The sequence below is a fragment of the Guillardia theta genome (genome assembly GCF_000315625.1).
Source record: "Guillardia theta CCMP2712 unplaced genomic scaffold GUITHscaffold_81, whole genome shotgun sequence".
Lineage (NCBI taxonomy): Eukaryota > Cryptophyceae > Pyrenomonadales > Geminigeraceae > Guillardia > Guillardia theta.
The window spans coordinates 270,934-285,714 of record NW_005434593.1 but is presented as its reverse complement, the minus strand read 5'-3'; the positions used below and the strand labels follow the sequence as shown (position 1 = coordinate 285,714).

Genomic DNA, 14,781 nt, shown 5'->3' with positions numbered 1-14,781 from the left:
CCCTTGTTGCACCGGCAGTCTACGATGTTGTCGCTCCCTACTGGAGAGCTCGAATGCGCAGGACACACGGCGCAGTCTTGTCGCGTATTCGAGGCAGAGAAGTTGAGGTAGGTGTCTGCTGGGCACGAGCTGCAGTTGTGCGACCCAAGCTCCTCCTTGTACTGCCCTGGAATGCAGGCATCACAAGCGTGACCGTTGCGACCCCAGTATCCAGGGATACACTCGCAGTCCGTCAAGTACACGCTGCTCGTGTTGGCCGTCGACGAGTGCGCCGGACACTCGTAGCAAGCCCCCGGCCCGGACATGTTCTTGTATGTCCCGATCGCGCATGGCGTACAGGTGTCCGTCCCGTTGACAAGCTTGTACTTCCCGACTTCGCAAGCCCTGCACCCCTCCGCGTAGCTGCCCGTGTACCCCGGCAAGCACAGGCATGCTGTGATGTTGTCGCTTGCTACCGGCGAGCTTGCGTTCCCCGTGCAGGCCGTGCAGTAGGTCGAGCCCTCCTGGTCTGCGTAGGTGCCGGCGTCGCATGCCGTACACTGCGTCTGTCCAGGGACGTCGGCGTAGTACCCGGCCGAGCAGATCGTGCACGGTCCTCCCTTCTCCCCGCTGTACCCTACGTTGCACTCGCAGTCCGTCAAGTACACGCTGCTCGTGTTGGCCGTCGACGAGTGCGCCGGACACTCGTAGCAAGCCCCCGGCCCGGACATGTTCTTGTATGTCCCGATCGCGCATGGCGTACAGGTGTCCGTCCCGTTGACAAGCTTGTACTTCCCGACTTCGCAAGCCCTGCACCCCTCCGCGTAGCTGCCCGTGTACCCCGGCAAGCACAGGCATGCTGTGATGTTGTCGCTTGCTACCGGCGAGCTTGCGTTCCCCGTGCAGGCCGTGCAGTAGGTCGAGCCCTCCTGGTCTGCGTAGGTGCCGGCGTCGCATGCCGTACACTGCGGCTTTCCAGGGACGTCGGCGTAGTACCCGGCCGAGCAGATCGTGCACGGTCCTCCCTTCTCCCCGCTGTACCCTACGTTGCACTCGCAGTCCGTCAAGTACACGCTGCTCGTGTTGGCCGTCGACGAGTGCGCCGGACACTCGTAGCAAGCCCCCGGCCCGGACATGTTCTTGTATGTCCCGATCGCGCATGGCGTACAGGTGTCCGTCCCGTTGACAAGCTTGTACTTCCCGACTTCGCAAGCCCTGCACCCCTCCGCGTAGCTGCCCGTGTACCCCGGCAAGCACAGGCATGCTGTGATGTTGTCGCTTGCTACCGGCGAGCTTGCGTTCCCCGTGCAGGCCGTGCAGTAGGTCGAGCCCTCCTGGTCTGCGTAGGTGCCGGCGTCGCATGCAGTGCAGGCTGTGCTTCCAGCAATCGAACTGTACATTCCCGTTGGACAAATGGTACAATTCGAGACATTCGATTGATAGTACCCGGCAATACAAATGCAATCCTCTATTGAAAAACTTCCAATTTGAGGTGTCCCAGTCAAGGGAGGACACTCGTAGCAAGCCCCCGGCCCGGACATGTTCTTGTATGTCCCGATCGCGCATGGCGTACAGGTGTCCGTCCCGTTGACAAGCTTGTACTTCCCGACTTCGCAAGCCCTGCACCCCTCCGCGTAGCTGCCCGTGTACCCCGGCAAGCACAGGCATGCTGTGATGTTGTCGCTTGCTACCGGCGAGCTTGCGTTCCCCGTGCAGGCCGTGCAGTAGGTCGAGCCCTCCTGGTCTGCGTAGGTGCCGGCGTCGCATGCCATACACTGCGTCTGTCCAGGGACGTCGGCGTAGTACCCGGCCGAGCAGATCGTGCACGGTCCTCCCTTCTCCCCGCTGTACCCTACGTTGCACTCGCAGTCCGTCAAGTACACGCTGCTCGTGTTGGCCGTCGACGAGTGCGCCGGACACTCGTAGCAAGCCCCCGGCCCGGACATGTTCTTGTATGTCCCGATCGCGCATGGCGTACAGGTGTCCGTCCCGTTGACAAGCTTGTACTTCCCGACTTCGCAAGCCCTGCACCCCTCCGCGTAGCTGCCCGTGTACCCCGGCAAGCACAGGCATGCTGTGATGTTGTCGCTTGCTACCGGCGAGCTTGCGTTCCCCGTGCAGGCCGTGCAGTAGGTCGAGCCCTCCTGGTCTGCGTAGGTGCCGGCATCGCATGGTTTGCAGCTTTGATCTGAAATATTTTCTTTGTATGTTCCTCGTTGGCACATAGTACACTGGAGACTTGATTGGTCGGTTTGTTCGTATCCTTGGTTGCACAAGCAATTCTCTCGGTTTGTCGTTGAAGAGCTGTTCGCTGGACAGGTACTACAGAGCTGGATACCAGCAGAGGATTTGTACATGCCCTGGCTGCATTGCGAACAGTCAAATCCGCTTGCTTGTACCAACCCCTCGTATCCTGCAGAGCAATTTAAGTACGGCACGCGAGTGAAAAGGAACTCTTGGATGCTGGCTGCTGACCTAGCTGTGTTCCACATTCGAAAATCAGACATGCTTTGAGATGTCCCTGCTGAAAAGTTTGCCAGGTCTGAATTGAAACCGATGGTGAGGTTTCCTACACCTGGGATGGAATGATTGGACTGCAAAGAGCTTGATCCTTCAAAGTTGCCATCAAGATACCATAAGATCTCTGTAAAATTTCCAACTATCGCGACATGGTGCCAAGAATTGCTCTGCAGTGCAGTGCATAAAGCGTCGGGAATGACTGGGAACTCTCCCCCGATTTCAAATTGGCAGCCAGCTTGTGATCCAACATTCCAAAATTGCAGGAAGGTAGTTGTCAGATTCGCAAATGTGAAGATGTTGTACTGCTGCGAATCGATCTTGACCCAGAACTCCACAGTGAACTCCCCATTAGAAACCATGAAGTCAAAGTCAACACGTCTGGCGTATGAGTTGTCTCCAGCGACATGTGCGTATTGTCCCCAAAGAATCGATTGGAATGCTGTGGTAGTCAAGAACTCTACATTGTTTCCTTGCAGAGTGTTGGAATAGACTGAAGAGTCACTCAGGTCACCATTGAAGCTCCAGGAGCTCACCAACGAACCCTCGAACTTCCGAACCTGCAGGATTGCCATGATCAAGAACAGCAGAGATCTGGAACTCCCCATGCTGTCCCGACAGGTAGTCGCTCACACCAAAATCCTCTGTGTCAACCAAGCACTAAGTCAATATTAGCGCTGCCTTCCTCTCCTGGCACCTTCCAAGAGTCAACGTCCTTGGTACCTGCACAATTCTCCTCCTTAGAAGCATCATCATCCTTCCAGCATGGTGTGCCCTCTCCCAGCGTCTCTTGCACATTGCCGCCCATGCACTTCCTTTCCCTCGCCCCGCCAAACTTTCCCCGCCATTATGGGTATCAGGTTAGCTTACTCAAAGCATGGCGCTTGACAGCGGGAGGTGGTCCTAGGGTATTCTATACCTGCACTAGAGGTGGTCCTAGGAATGTACCAACAGGTGGTTGATAGGCATTGTCATCTCAATTTCAGTTCAGTGATGATCCGGACACTGGGCATCCCCGGGGCCCGCCTGATTACATGCCCTGAGGCGGACTTCTGTCCTACGTCCCTCATTTGAAACCCTCATTATACCCGTCTTTTGACTGTAAATCGGAGGGGTACTTGAGTACCCCTACCCCCAAAAATTAGATGGCCCACCGACGAAGGCTTGGCTGCCATGCCAAACTGCTAGCAGCAAGGTCAAGAGGGCATGCACCTGCCTCCGCTCCTCCTGGTCCTGCTGAGACCCACCAGGCTCATCTGTGGATGCTATGACTTGGACAAGGGCTTCCGGTTCCCCTTCTGACTCTTCCTCTACAAGTTCTCTGAGCTGGCTACAGGAGTTTCTGCAAGTTTGTTCTTGGACTCTGCGTGCTCGGGGTGTTCTATGAGGGATTGAGCCTGCTCAGGAAGCAGAACGTTTGGGAAGAAGTAGGATCATTCAACACCTACGGCCTGGGTGTCTACCGAATCTTACTTTTCATTTTCTTGGGCGCCGCCCAGGCATGCATGTCGCTACAGTCCTGCAGAGCTAATTGTCATATAGATTGTTGGCATGCTCGCGCACAGCAAGAGAAACTCCTCTCTGGCTAAGATCGTCTTCATCGGATGGATGGTTTTTGCGTTCTTGTACCTGATCTTCGAGATCATTCGTTTGTCGACCATGTATACATTTTCTGAGCAGACGTGTTTTTGCTGAACTTTGTAACTTTGCTAGTGAAACGGATGCCCTTGCCATTGAGAATCAATCATGCGACAAATGCAGAGAACTGTTTCCTAACGCCACATCATGTCAAGATCCAAAGGTTTGCATCTGAAAATCGCTGCCTTACCACCATTGATCATGTGAATTTACACAGGTGATGTCGTGCACAAAGTACGACGTTTCACGCTTCAAATCCTTCGCATACCTGTATTCTTCGCTGTCTATGGTGTCCAACATTTCTTTGAGCATTCTAAGGAGTTTTTACTTTGTTTATTCAGGTCTTCACGTCGCTATTCAATATTTACGCCACCATGATGGCCAGGTCATTCTGGTTCTTGTTGAGGGATGATGTACAGGTAATGCCTGTTTCAATGCGCCCCCAGATCACTTATGGCTATTCCCTCAGATTGACTTTGGTAACGATCCTTTCCGGTCCATGGATTCAAACCCTGAGGTTGTCTTGAGAGTGTGCGATTCGTGGAGAAGGCTTACACTGACTTGTCGACGTCGAATGATTACCCAGGGTGGGAATAGCCTTTATGTGAAGATGGAGAATTTATTCAATGCGTAGCTCTGCTAATCATACGACCATGTGCAATTTATCTGTACACAAGGGCACCGCCACTGAAATTTTCCATCCGAGTGACTGATTCGAGGGAGCCTTTATTCAAGTTCCTTTTTGTGCACTGCCGAAACTTCCTCCAAGTGTCATTCCGAGGCTTCTGATTCCAGGTTCAGTTCCTCCTCTTTACTATTCAGCCTTCAGTTAAGTTTAGATGTATGTAATCCTTGACTCAAAGTGAATTCAAAAAACAGTACGAGGATACAATCAGGAGACTCCCGTCGAGGAGGCTTGACTCTCACGGCGCTTCAACTTTCAAAGTTTGATCGGAAGCTGACTGAGCCAGCCATTTCACTCAAAGTAACAAGTTCAACTTGGCAACGCGCAGCGGTAACGGCTGATCATCCACCTATGATCAAGTTCAAGAGTTCGGAGTTCAATGATGCTAGTCACTGAGTTACTCAAAGAAGTTACGCTCAGTTGAATAAGCTGAAAGTTAGTACGGGCCGGGTACCGGGTACTCAGTGTCCGTGCCAACTTCAATCCACCCGGTGCCTCCGGCGGCCGCGTGGCACCGGGTGTACGGTCATGGCCCGGGCCGGGGCGGTACGTAATCGGATGACAGGGGCAGCCGGGCCCGGGGAATATGCTTTTAAATCCTTGTGCTCCCCCGATAGGAAGGGTGCTGAAGGTTGAAGGTGGAGGTGGGTGGTGGTCATAGCATGTGAAGAATGCTGGGGTAGAGGTGATTCTATGAGGGGTACTTTAATACTGAATTGTGCGGAAAGTAGGGGTCATCATGAAATTCTGTGTAGGTGGGGGTACTTTGAATGTGGACGAGAACCCAAGGGTGGGTGAATGGGTACATAAACAAAACGCAACCTTTCAAAAGGCCACAAGTTTGGAATCAAAACAGTCACGATATTGGAACGTTTCGAACTATCACCCTACCCACTACAATCCATTATCACCACCACCACCTCCAGAATTACTAACACCACCCCTCCTGTTGAAATTGATTTCTATGTCCTTATGAAAAGAATCTAAGACAGCAAATGTAAATTAGTTCTTATTTCAATGAGAAGTTTGGTGGACAGTCAAATCTGCATAATTTTAAAAATAAAAAGTACCCCCCACCCCTATCATAATTACCCTACCCATGTTTTGTGAAACCCACCCTTGAAACGAAGTGGTATGGGTTTGTGCCTTGCTCCAGGGAGCTGTGATCTTTCCTTCAAGGGCATCAATATGAACTATTATCATCAATATTTGTTTGTTATTTTGATATTTATCAAACATATTTTCAAAATATGTCATGAATTATGTTGTCACGATAATAATTTATACCCCCCCTCCCAAATATCAGTTTGTCGGACTAAATGATCGTCCCTTTCAAGCATGCGCAACACGAATATCCCCCAACTCCGATGCCACACATGCTCCTCCTCCTCCACCTTCTCCTCCTGCTCCTCCTGCTCCTCCTGCTCCTCCTGCTCCTCCTCCTCCTCCTCCTCCATCACCACCACCACCTCCACCTCCTCCTCCTCCTCCTCCTCCTCCTCCCCTTCCCTCCTCCTCCACCTCCACCACCACCACCACCACCACCACCACCAACAACAACAACAACAACAACAACAACAACAACAAAACAAAACAAAACAACAACAACAACAACAACAACAACAACACCTGCCCTCATTCTTCTCTTCTTGCTCCTTTGTTTTCTTACTTGTCCTTCTTGACTCGTTCACACCTGCTCCTTTGTACTCAACGAGCCCTTTCTTTACTTACCCAAACCTCTTGTTACTTTGTCTTATGTTCGACAACTGCTTGCAACTTACCGAGCTTCGCGCTTGCCAACTTGTTCTCCTCTTTTCAACATCTTGTATCGCAACTTCGTCTTCTATTTCCTTACGTTGTTCTCTAGCTATACCCTCCTGTCCGATTTTTGATCGTGCATATCATCACAATGAGATCTATAGAATGCTTCTCTCCTCCCTCACGCACTTTTCTTTCGCGTGTGTCTCTTTGTAATTGTAGGTAAACAGAAAGATTGAGAAGGAAAAGTTAGTTTTGCTCACGAGCACGTGGCCAATTCTGATGTTCTGTGGTTTCAGCAAGCTCTGGAAACATGAAAATTCTCCTCATCCGCCATGCACAATCCATGAACAACATCGTCCAAGCTCAGGTCCATACCAAAATCACATCAGGGAAGGCAAGCGAGCAACAGGCTCAAGACGAATGGCTGTGAGTTCGCACGATGCATGTGCAATGCTTCGCCTCCTCACACTCCAACCAGCTCGATGCGCCAAGACGACCCCGAACTTTCACCCGCGGGGAAAGAGCAGCTGAAGAGGTTGATGGAGCACGCAAAGAAACTGCCGAAAAAATCAGGATGCAAGAGGTAAGCATATTTGTTGAAGCTTGAAGGCACTGAAAAGGTCCGCTGCTAAGGTTCCGCGTCTTGACGTCTCCCATGAGACGAGCATGTGAAACTGCGAAGGTGATCGTCGGGGCGCTCAATCTCCCCGTGAGTGTTGTGATGCTGACGATCGGGAGGGTTTGATGACACAGTCACAACAGACAGCGGAGGTGAGAGGAGATCTTTGCGAAGTTGGAGGGATCTACACAGCCCAGCGGTCGCCAAATGGCCAGGTAGACAGCCTTTTGACCTATCTGCGCTCGACGGCTAACAGTCGAAATCTACAGTTCAACAAGGTCACGGGAAGAGCAATGGAAGCAATGACGATCAAGCAGGTCTTGACGACATCTCCCTGCACTGAGCTTCCCATCTGACGACTTGTTACAGCAATTTGGATTCGATGTGTCAAGCTTGCCCCTTCTGGCCCATGGGACTCTGGGAGAGGATTCGAAGGGACAACGGAGGCTATCCAGCGGTTAGCAAGATATCAATGGAAAAGAACCCTTGGTTTACTTGTCTTGAATTCAGAGCGGAAAGGCTTTCATCTTGGTTGAAAAGCGCGTACCTTCACAATGAGATGGGTCAAGACGGAATGTTGCTGCTGGTGAGTGTGAAGGTGCAACTTGTCCCATTCTGGGATCTCATTGCTCTACAGGTGTCTCATGCAGATTTTCTCGCCCTGCTGATGGCTGTCCTGAGTGAGCGCTTTGATTTGGGGCTCCTTGTTCTTCTAACAACCAAGCAGCCAATCACTCCACCTCTGGACATGAAAACAATCCGGACATCGACGTCTCTGCGCACGGAATCACTGAAGCAACGCTTCAGGTAACGTCAATGTCTTCATCAGTTGATTTCTCCTTTGCCTTGACCGAGGCTTGTCAAACAGGGATTGATGGCACACGACGCACCAAGTGTATATCAGAAGTTTAGAATATCCCTTGCATGCACTACTCTGTTGGATATCTCCCCCGAGGGCAAGGTATTCCTAAAGGATTGTATTATTCTTGCAAGAAATCTAAACCTCATTCCAGGTGCGAGTTGAGTGGATGAACAAGAAGTCTCATTTGGAGGGCAAGAATTGTACCATTAGTTAATCATCTGTAGTTTTGTCTTTTGTACAGTTTTTGTTTGTTGCTAATGGCACACCAGTCTGTTGAAGAACTGTAAGTTCGCAAAATGTCTTGAATAAAAGTTTTTACAAGTATCATACACAATTGGACATAATACTGTCTAAATGTTTAACAGACAAATACTGTTGTTCTCGATATCATCGATAACACACTGCTGTGCAAGTTGATATTTTCCGTCTTGAGCAGGAAGTTCAACAGCCAACATGAATTCAACACGCTCATCCTGGACGCAAGTTTGACAAGATGATAAGGTCCAGTTTGTGAGGAAGACTCTCGAAAGGAAAGAGATAGAGAAAAAGAAGCGATCAGAGTGGGGTGCAGGGGCAGGATCCTAAATTTCAGACTTTACTTAGCCAGAACGCTTAGTAGCCACGGGCAGCCATGCGCTGCTGGTTGTTGCAGGGGGGCTCATCGTTGGAGTCGATGATGGTGTTGGGGGTGATGCCGTTGGCGTTGTGAGGCTCAGCCCAGGTGTTGATGGTGTTGACGTCATCGAGCATGGTCATGGCGAGGAGAGCGAACATCTTTCCCTGCAAATGACGATCAATCACATGAAAGATCTCAATGAATGGACACAGCATACAACAGACATAGCATACAAAGGCTCATTCTTCCATATGACTCTACCTTATTCTGTCTAATATCTCTGTGCACCGTATCGTAAATCATCTGACCATCGACCCTTAATGAGCCTTGGTTCATGACTTGAAACTCAACAATACTTCTATAATGTGTTTTGAACATATGATCGTGAACGCTCAAACCTTTCCTACTACACACATCATGCTTGTACGATCAAGCGCGTTCAACGCTTAGCTCCGGCCATAATCGCACAACATCACTTTGTTTGACAGGTTTGCTTGGCGTGCATTGGCTCACCTTTCTTGATCGTCCCCTGCCGCTCCTCTTCCTTTTAAACCCCCGTGCCTGAAATAGAACAAAAAAAAAACAAGACCCCAACCCAACACAATCGCACCACCCCTTACTTTCACTGACTCCTGCAAAGCACCCTACCCATTTCTCACAGTACCCCTAATTTGATAATTCATTATGTAGAGAAGTACCCACCCTTGGAGTACCTTCACCCCCTCCTGACCAAAAATCACCCACCCCATTTAGGTTTCTCCATCAGTGAATCCTCATGCTCTATCAGCGAGTCAGTCCAGAAACCGGTCTGCTTCTGCATAAGGGGGGTAGTTTGTATAGGAATGACAGGGGTACTAAAATGGGGGTACTTGACCTGAACCGGTCTGACCCAACTTGAATCCAAGTTGGACAGCGCAGGGATAGGGTAGGGTGGGGGCAGAGAGTCTCGGCTCAGTGGTAGGATGATGGGTCTCGGAGGGTAGGGGTCATGACCCCTGGTAGTGTCCGAGACGGAATATTTATTTCAAGGGTGGCGATATCTATTTCAGGAGCTTGAGCTTGGGCCCGGGCCCGAGCGGGCCGGCGGGAAGACTCCGGGTGGACTCGGAGCCGGCTCACTGTCATCGACTCGGATATGATCGGCCCGGGCCTCGGAGCGAGCACTCAAATTTTATGCGGCTACAGCCGGATCGGACCGTGAAGGACAGGTCTCCCGACATGCTGCCCCGTCATGGCTGCGTTGGCGGGGGAGGGGGAGGGGGAGGGGATGGCTCGGGAGGAGGAAGCAGGAGAGATGCTGGCAGCCATGCTGCTGGTAGCAGGTTTGATGGGACAGAGGTGGCGGGGAACTTGCCGGGGGGGTCAGGAAGGAGGAAGCGAGGGAGGGAAACTGCTGGATGGTGGACAAGATCGGATGCGAGGATGATGTGCCTGCTTCTCACTCTCTCGATCTGTGCGTTCTCGATCCAGCTGATGATCATAATTACAAGACCTGATCAAGATGACCCGATCCCTCCGCACTGGAAGACGTTCTTCCTTGGGAGGCGTGCCGTGAAAGCTCCGGCGGTGATCTACCAAGATTCGAACTTTCTGGGGTGGAGCATGCCGATCTACGGGAACATATCCGATCTGGACGCACTCCACTTCACCGATATCTCGTCGTTGAGAGTCAGCAAGGGAGTGGTGGTCACTCTGTTCTCCAACAGGAGCTGGAAGGGCGCTGAGATAGCAATAGACAACGACGTCTCTTTCATTGGAATGCGATTCAATGACGTCGTCTACTCCATCAGCATCCAAGACGACGGGGCACACGCTCATGCTGTCGAGATCTACAGCGTCGGCTCTAGCATGGGCCTGACCTCCCGGCAGTGCCCAGCGTCTTTGCTCTGCTGGCCGGCCGAGACCCTACCCGTAGTTCCTCATTCCGTGTACATGGCCAACGGAGATCTCATGAGGGAGGAGCTGAGCACGGCTCTTGGATGCATTGTCTCCCACTTCGTTCGTCCCAATGGTCAGAGGATATACGGCATGCTGCCTGAGAAGGTCCGACCAGCACTCTGGCGTTCCGGTCAGTAACGGGTTCACAGGTCTATGTTGTGTGCTACGGTGAGCACTTTGTGCTTCCAGCGGAGCCTCCTGGGTTCCTCGTTGAGATTCCTGTGCCTCACCTGGAGAGGAGGGTACAGGTAGGAGAGTTTCCTTGCTCCTTTGAGGAGAATGTTCGTTCGTCACTGTCAGTCGCAGGTAGAGACTGTGTCCACAATACCTAGGTTGCATCGGTAACGATGAAAGGCTGGTGGGGAGAGGAGAGGGCTAAGTTGTGCTCCCTCAGAGTCTTGAACTTCATGAGAGATGGAGAAGTTGCAGACATTATCAAGGTCCTTTGCCCCTGCGACCTGCCTTTCTGATCGCCAGCAGATTGCCAGGCCCCTTCTGAAACGGGGAGTGTTACGGCCGGGGGACACGCGTGATCCGAAGAAACATCTGATAGCGGAGCTGCCAATGACAGACAAAGCTGTGTCCCGTTGGATCGGTGAAGTTGCAATCCTCTCCTAGCAAGCGCTGAAGGGTTGCTCGCAGCTCGTACTTGTGAACTGCTGAGCGTCGCCAGGGAGTACGTTGCATCTTTTACGGTGAGTTGATGTTGCAGTCTGCAAGGGGGATGCTCAACTTGCCTTGAAGGTGCAGAAGTTTGAGGAAGGGTGCTCTAGAGTGGATTTTGACACGACGATATCGAAGGTGATCAGCTCGATGAAGTAGACTGGGGTCGATGCTGACGTTTTCGAGCAGTCGAAGAAACATGGAGCGGAAGGGCCTCACCAGAGTCGAGAGTACGTGTTTGCAACGATCTTCTTCATTCTAAGTAGATATGCCAAGATGGGCTTAACACCACTGATGTCTTCTCACAGACGAAGATTTTGAAGGGGGGGGCTTTGAATTCCCTGGTGCGAAGGGGTCTGGTATGCACAGTGAAAGTCGCAGCAGTGGAGCTCAGGCTGGAGTCGGAAGTGATAAATCTGATACTTTGACAAGAGCAGCAGGGGCAGCAGGGGCAGCAGGGGCAGCAGGGGCAGGCGAAGGGGCTTACGTGGGAGGAGAGGCGGGTCAGGGGTCGGCAGCAGGAAATTCAAGGGGAGCTTCAACAGAATCTGGAAGGGAAACAGGGATTGGGTTGGGAAGTGCAAGGCCAGGCACAGGCACAGGCACAGGGGTCGAAGGAAAAACGCAGTCAGCACTGTCGATGAAGCCTCCTTCTAATTCAGTTCTCATCCTGTACAACGTCCTTGCTCACAGGTACAGTCCTATCTCCCTGACTTGAAGGTGACCAAGCTGCAGGCAACGGCAGCACGATTTTGATTCCTCGTCCTTGTCCTCCTCTCTGCCTGTGACGAAAGGGGTGAGCCTGACATCTTGCACGCCCTCCCTGCTCCCCTGCTCAACACTCCCGCAGGAGAAGTGGGTTGCCGTCATGCAGATTTCTCGGAATTTGGATGAGATGAAGCTGGAGGCCAGACAGCTACAGGCTGACCAGCTCAGCCGCAGCTCGAAGTGGAGTGAGCGCTAGCGAGTCACTCGATGCGTCAAACTTGACAACTTTGGAGCAGGTGGTGTGCCGAGGAGGAAGCACGGAGAAAACCCCGAGCATGTAAGAATGTTCTTTGCAGAGCACAAGGGTTGTTGACTTCGTGTGAAGATCCTGACGAAGATGATGGGGCACGTCGTCAAGTGAAGAGAGAATGTACATATAGGGAGATTGCAGCGTTTGGGTCTCATAGCGGGTCTTGGTAGGTATTACTTGTAGAATTTCTGTGCGTTTCTTCGCGAGATTAAGGGGAGTGGTGGTGGAGAGACGCTTCTGGTTGGCAGGATTCGCTCCGTCAAACAAAATTGTTAGAAATTAGATGTTGTCACTAGGGTGAAGATTATGTACAAAAAGAATATCCCGGCTATTGCTTGCTCTCCTTGGCAACCTGTTTGAACAGATTCCTTCTAGCAAACTCTGCCTCCATGAAGTTTTTGAGGTCGTACTTCTTGCTGAAGTGCGTCTTCTCAACGCTGATGCACTCACTCAGTCGAACACCTCGCAGACATACGCCGGTACTCACCGGAACTCTTCGTTCATAGGGTCCGCTTGCGATAGCATCTCGTGGGTAACCGACGACTTGGGAAAGGAGGAGACGGCTCCAGGAAAGACAGACGCTCGCAGCAATCGAGACAGATCATCGTTGAGTCTCTTGAATTCGTCCTTGTCGCTCATGATTGCAACCTGTCAAGGGGAAAGACTTCAGTACAGCTCAATCATGCTAAGATTTTGATGTGGACCCATAGGATCGGGCACAGAGGGGATGATGTAGGATGCAGGATTAATACATGGATTTGTAGAGCAGATTCAGAAGAGAAAATGACCATGAGGGAGAAGGCAAGATGGTATAAGAGGAAAAGTGTGAGAAAAAAGGAATCAATGAGAGTACAAACATAAAAGGAAGATGGAACTTCGGACGATAGCAGTGTATGTTGCCATGAGTTCCTGGGATGGTCATTATCATGATCGTGAGAAGCTCTGCAGGGGTAGCAGCGGGTAAGAAGAACACGAGAGGAGGAGGAAAAATCTCAGCATTGAGCGTTGAATCAACGGAAAAGAAACGAGGCACCTTCCACAACACGGAGGGGTAGGGGTAGTATCCCATATTTGGAATAGGTAGGTTAAAATGAGTATAAAGGGGGGGTACATGGCAAGTTAGTACGGTGGGGTACTCCCCAATAGCAACACTAGAGTAGCTTTGAACTAAACTTTGAGGAACTAGTTGATTGAGTGGGGATGTGGTACACGTACGAAGTGTCGCGGCAATGGAGCGGAAGGCGGCGACAGCAGGTGAAGGAGGTGGAGGAGAACAGGAGCAGGAGGGAGGAGCAGAGCAGGATGGAGGAGCAGGAGCAGGAGCAGGAGCAGGAGCAGGAGCAGGATCAGGAGGGAGGAGCAGGAACAGGATCAAGAGCAGGAAAGTTTGAGAGGGAGCGAGATCAAGATCAGAGGGAGCAGGAGGAGCGTGAGGAGGATAGAGGAGGATGATAGTAAGTACGGAGCCAGGGTCAGGTGCCAAGATGCGCTCTAACGTGATACTTCGTTCTTGGAATATCAAGTAGTATTATGAACCTAGCCAGTGGCATAGAAAAAATTCCAACCTGTTGTCCAATCAAAACATTTCTGTCTGTTGCACGCTATGACAGTTTTCTCAACTCTTTTTTATAGTTGCTGGGATCATCGGTTTTGGTATTGTTTCTATTTTTTTCCTGGTAATTATCTGTTTTTGGCTTTCGCTTGGTAAGATCCTTTCCAGGTTTCAAGCACGACGTTGAGGGCTGAACGTCCTTACTATCTGATGATGAAGCCTGCCAGAACGCAGGTTTCTGAAGCATTGACGTTTCTGTTGTGAGGATATTAATTTCCTTTGCTTACAGGAACTTTGGTTTGGCCCAGGAATTGCTGATGATTTGAACAGAATGGTCAGAATAGGTATGCCGAACATGTCAGCCCTGATCTTACCTTTTCTCTCCTTGATGGTTATACTCTCGTTGTGAATGACTCTGTGTTTGCTCTCACGGATTTGTATGTCGAGTGTGGCTTGACGAGGAGACGCAGGGCAAGACATGTCTCCTAAGCTCAGTGAATACATCAAGAAAGGCCTCGAGGCTCAGGCGAGGATGGTGCATCTGGACGACATGCACCAAGATGAGGTGAGGCGATCTGAAGGTCTTCGCTGCTTGCGCTCAGCCTTGTCGCAGATCTCACACGCCAACGACGAGGCGGACGCCTGGACCAAGAATGGGGGCAACAACAATGGAGGGAACGAGCCTTGCATGCTTCCCCCCGGAGAATGCCCGTGAGCGTCTGACCGTCCGATCTGCCGCCGCTTCCTTTCCATTCAGCGATGTGATAGAGACATCATCTTGTCTTAATGTTGTATTAATATTCAAACAAGCAAAGGCGTCTACAATTTAGTGAGGTTCATCACTGTGAACCCCAGGCTGCCTGCCCGCCGGGACTCCGAGGGCACCGTGCCACTGACGGTGGTGCGCCGGGCCGCCGATCATGGCGATCAGAT

General features: G+C 51.3%; 7 protein-coding genes across 7 annotated transcripts; 3 read left to right on the top strand and 4 right to left on the bottom strand.

Moving 5' to 3' along the window:
• Positions 1-407: 407 nt before the first annotated feature.
• Positions 408-2,336, bottom strand: GUITHDRAFT_76867 (hypothetical protein; the record flags this gene model as incomplete). The annotated part of the gene is made up of 4 exons (XM_005825729.1): positions 408-609; positions 709-789; positions 1,090-1,599; positions 2,047-2,336. Coding segments are annotated over 4 exons (1,083 nt in total), but the record flags the coding sequence as incomplete, so codon positions are not given.
• A 22-nt stretch (positions 2,337-2,358) lies between these two features.
• GUITHDRAFT_143990 (hypothetical protein) lies at positions 2,359-3,104 on the bottom strand (the record flags this gene model as incomplete). The annotated part of the gene is made up of 2 exons (XM_005825728.1): positions 2,359-2,392; positions 2,455-3,104. 2 exons carry the CDS (start codon positions 3,102-3,104, stop codon positions 2,359-2,361), a joined length of 684 nt encoding a protein of 227 aa, XP_005825785.1.
• A 569-nt stretch (positions 3,105-3,673) lies between these two features.
• On the top strand, positions 3,674-5,016 carry GUITHDRAFT_154632 (hypothetical protein). Its single transcript, XM_005825727.1, has 8 exons — positions 3,674-3,785; positions 3,833-3,995; positions 4,039-4,157; positions 4,210-4,297; positions 4,352-4,423; positions 4,476-4,553; positions 4,604-4,651; positions 4,721-5,016. Exons 1-8 carry the CDS (start codon positions 3,703-3,705, stop codon positions 4,766-4,768), a joined length of 699 nt encoding a protein of 232 aa, XP_005825784.1. The 5' UTR covers positions 3,674-3,702; the 3' UTR covers positions 4,769-5,016.
• A 1,874-nt stretch (positions 5,017-6,890) lies between these two features.
• Positions 6,891-8,275, top strand: GUITHDRAFT_143989 (hypothetical protein; the record flags this gene model as incomplete). The annotated part of the gene is made up of 11 exons (XM_005825726.1): positions 6,891-7,006; positions 7,059-7,163; positions 7,214-7,289; positions 7,343-7,414; positions 7,456-7,516; positions 7,569-7,656; positions 7,710-7,785; positions 7,837-7,879; positions 7,927-8,006; positions 8,068-8,160; positions 8,213-8,275. 11 exons carry the CDS (start codon positions 6,891-6,893, stop codon positions 8,273-8,275), a joined length of 873 nt encoding a protein of 290 aa, XP_005825783.1.
• Positions 8,276-8,673: 398 nt separating this feature from the next.
• On the bottom strand, positions 8,674-9,013 carry GUITHDRAFT_115131 (hypothetical protein; the record flags this gene model as incomplete). Its single annotated transcript, XM_005825725.1, has 2 exons — positions 8,674-8,841; positions 8,966-9,013. The coding sequence occupies 2 exons, from the start codon at positions 9,011-9,013 to the stop codon at positions 8,674-8,676; spliced, it is 216 nt and encodes a 71-aa protein (XP_005825782.1).
• Positions 9,014-11,886: 2,873 nt separating this feature from the next.
• On the bottom strand, positions 11,887-12,945 carry GUITHDRAFT_154631 (hypothetical protein). The gene is made up of 6 exons (XM_005825724.1): positions 12,784-12,945; positions 12,372-12,733; positions 12,283-12,323; positions 12,129-12,231; positions 12,014-12,074; positions 11,887-11,971 (listed from the first exon to the last, which is right to left on the bottom strand). Exons 1-2 carry the CDS (start codon positions 12,933-12,935, stop codon positions 12,625-12,627), a joined length of 261 nt encoding a protein of 86 aa, XP_005825781.1. The 5' UTR covers positions 12,936-12,945; the 3' UTR covers positions 11,887-11,971; positions 12,014-12,074; positions 12,129-12,231; positions 12,283-12,323; positions 12,372-12,624.
• Positions 12,946-13,525: 580 nt separating this feature from the next.
• On the top strand, positions 13,526-14,668 carry GUITHDRAFT_154630 (hypothetical protein; the record flags this gene model as incomplete). Its single annotated transcript, XM_005825723.1, has 6 exons — positions 13,526-13,550; positions 13,929-13,972; positions 14,017-14,082; positions 14,138-14,192; positions 14,319-14,413; positions 14,462-14,668. 6 exons carry the CDS (start codon positions 13,526-13,528, stop codon positions 14,561-14,563), a joined length of 387 nt encoding a protein of 128 aa, XP_005825780.1. The 3' UTR covers positions 14,564-14,668.
• Positions 14,669-14,781: the final 113 nt, after the last annotated feature.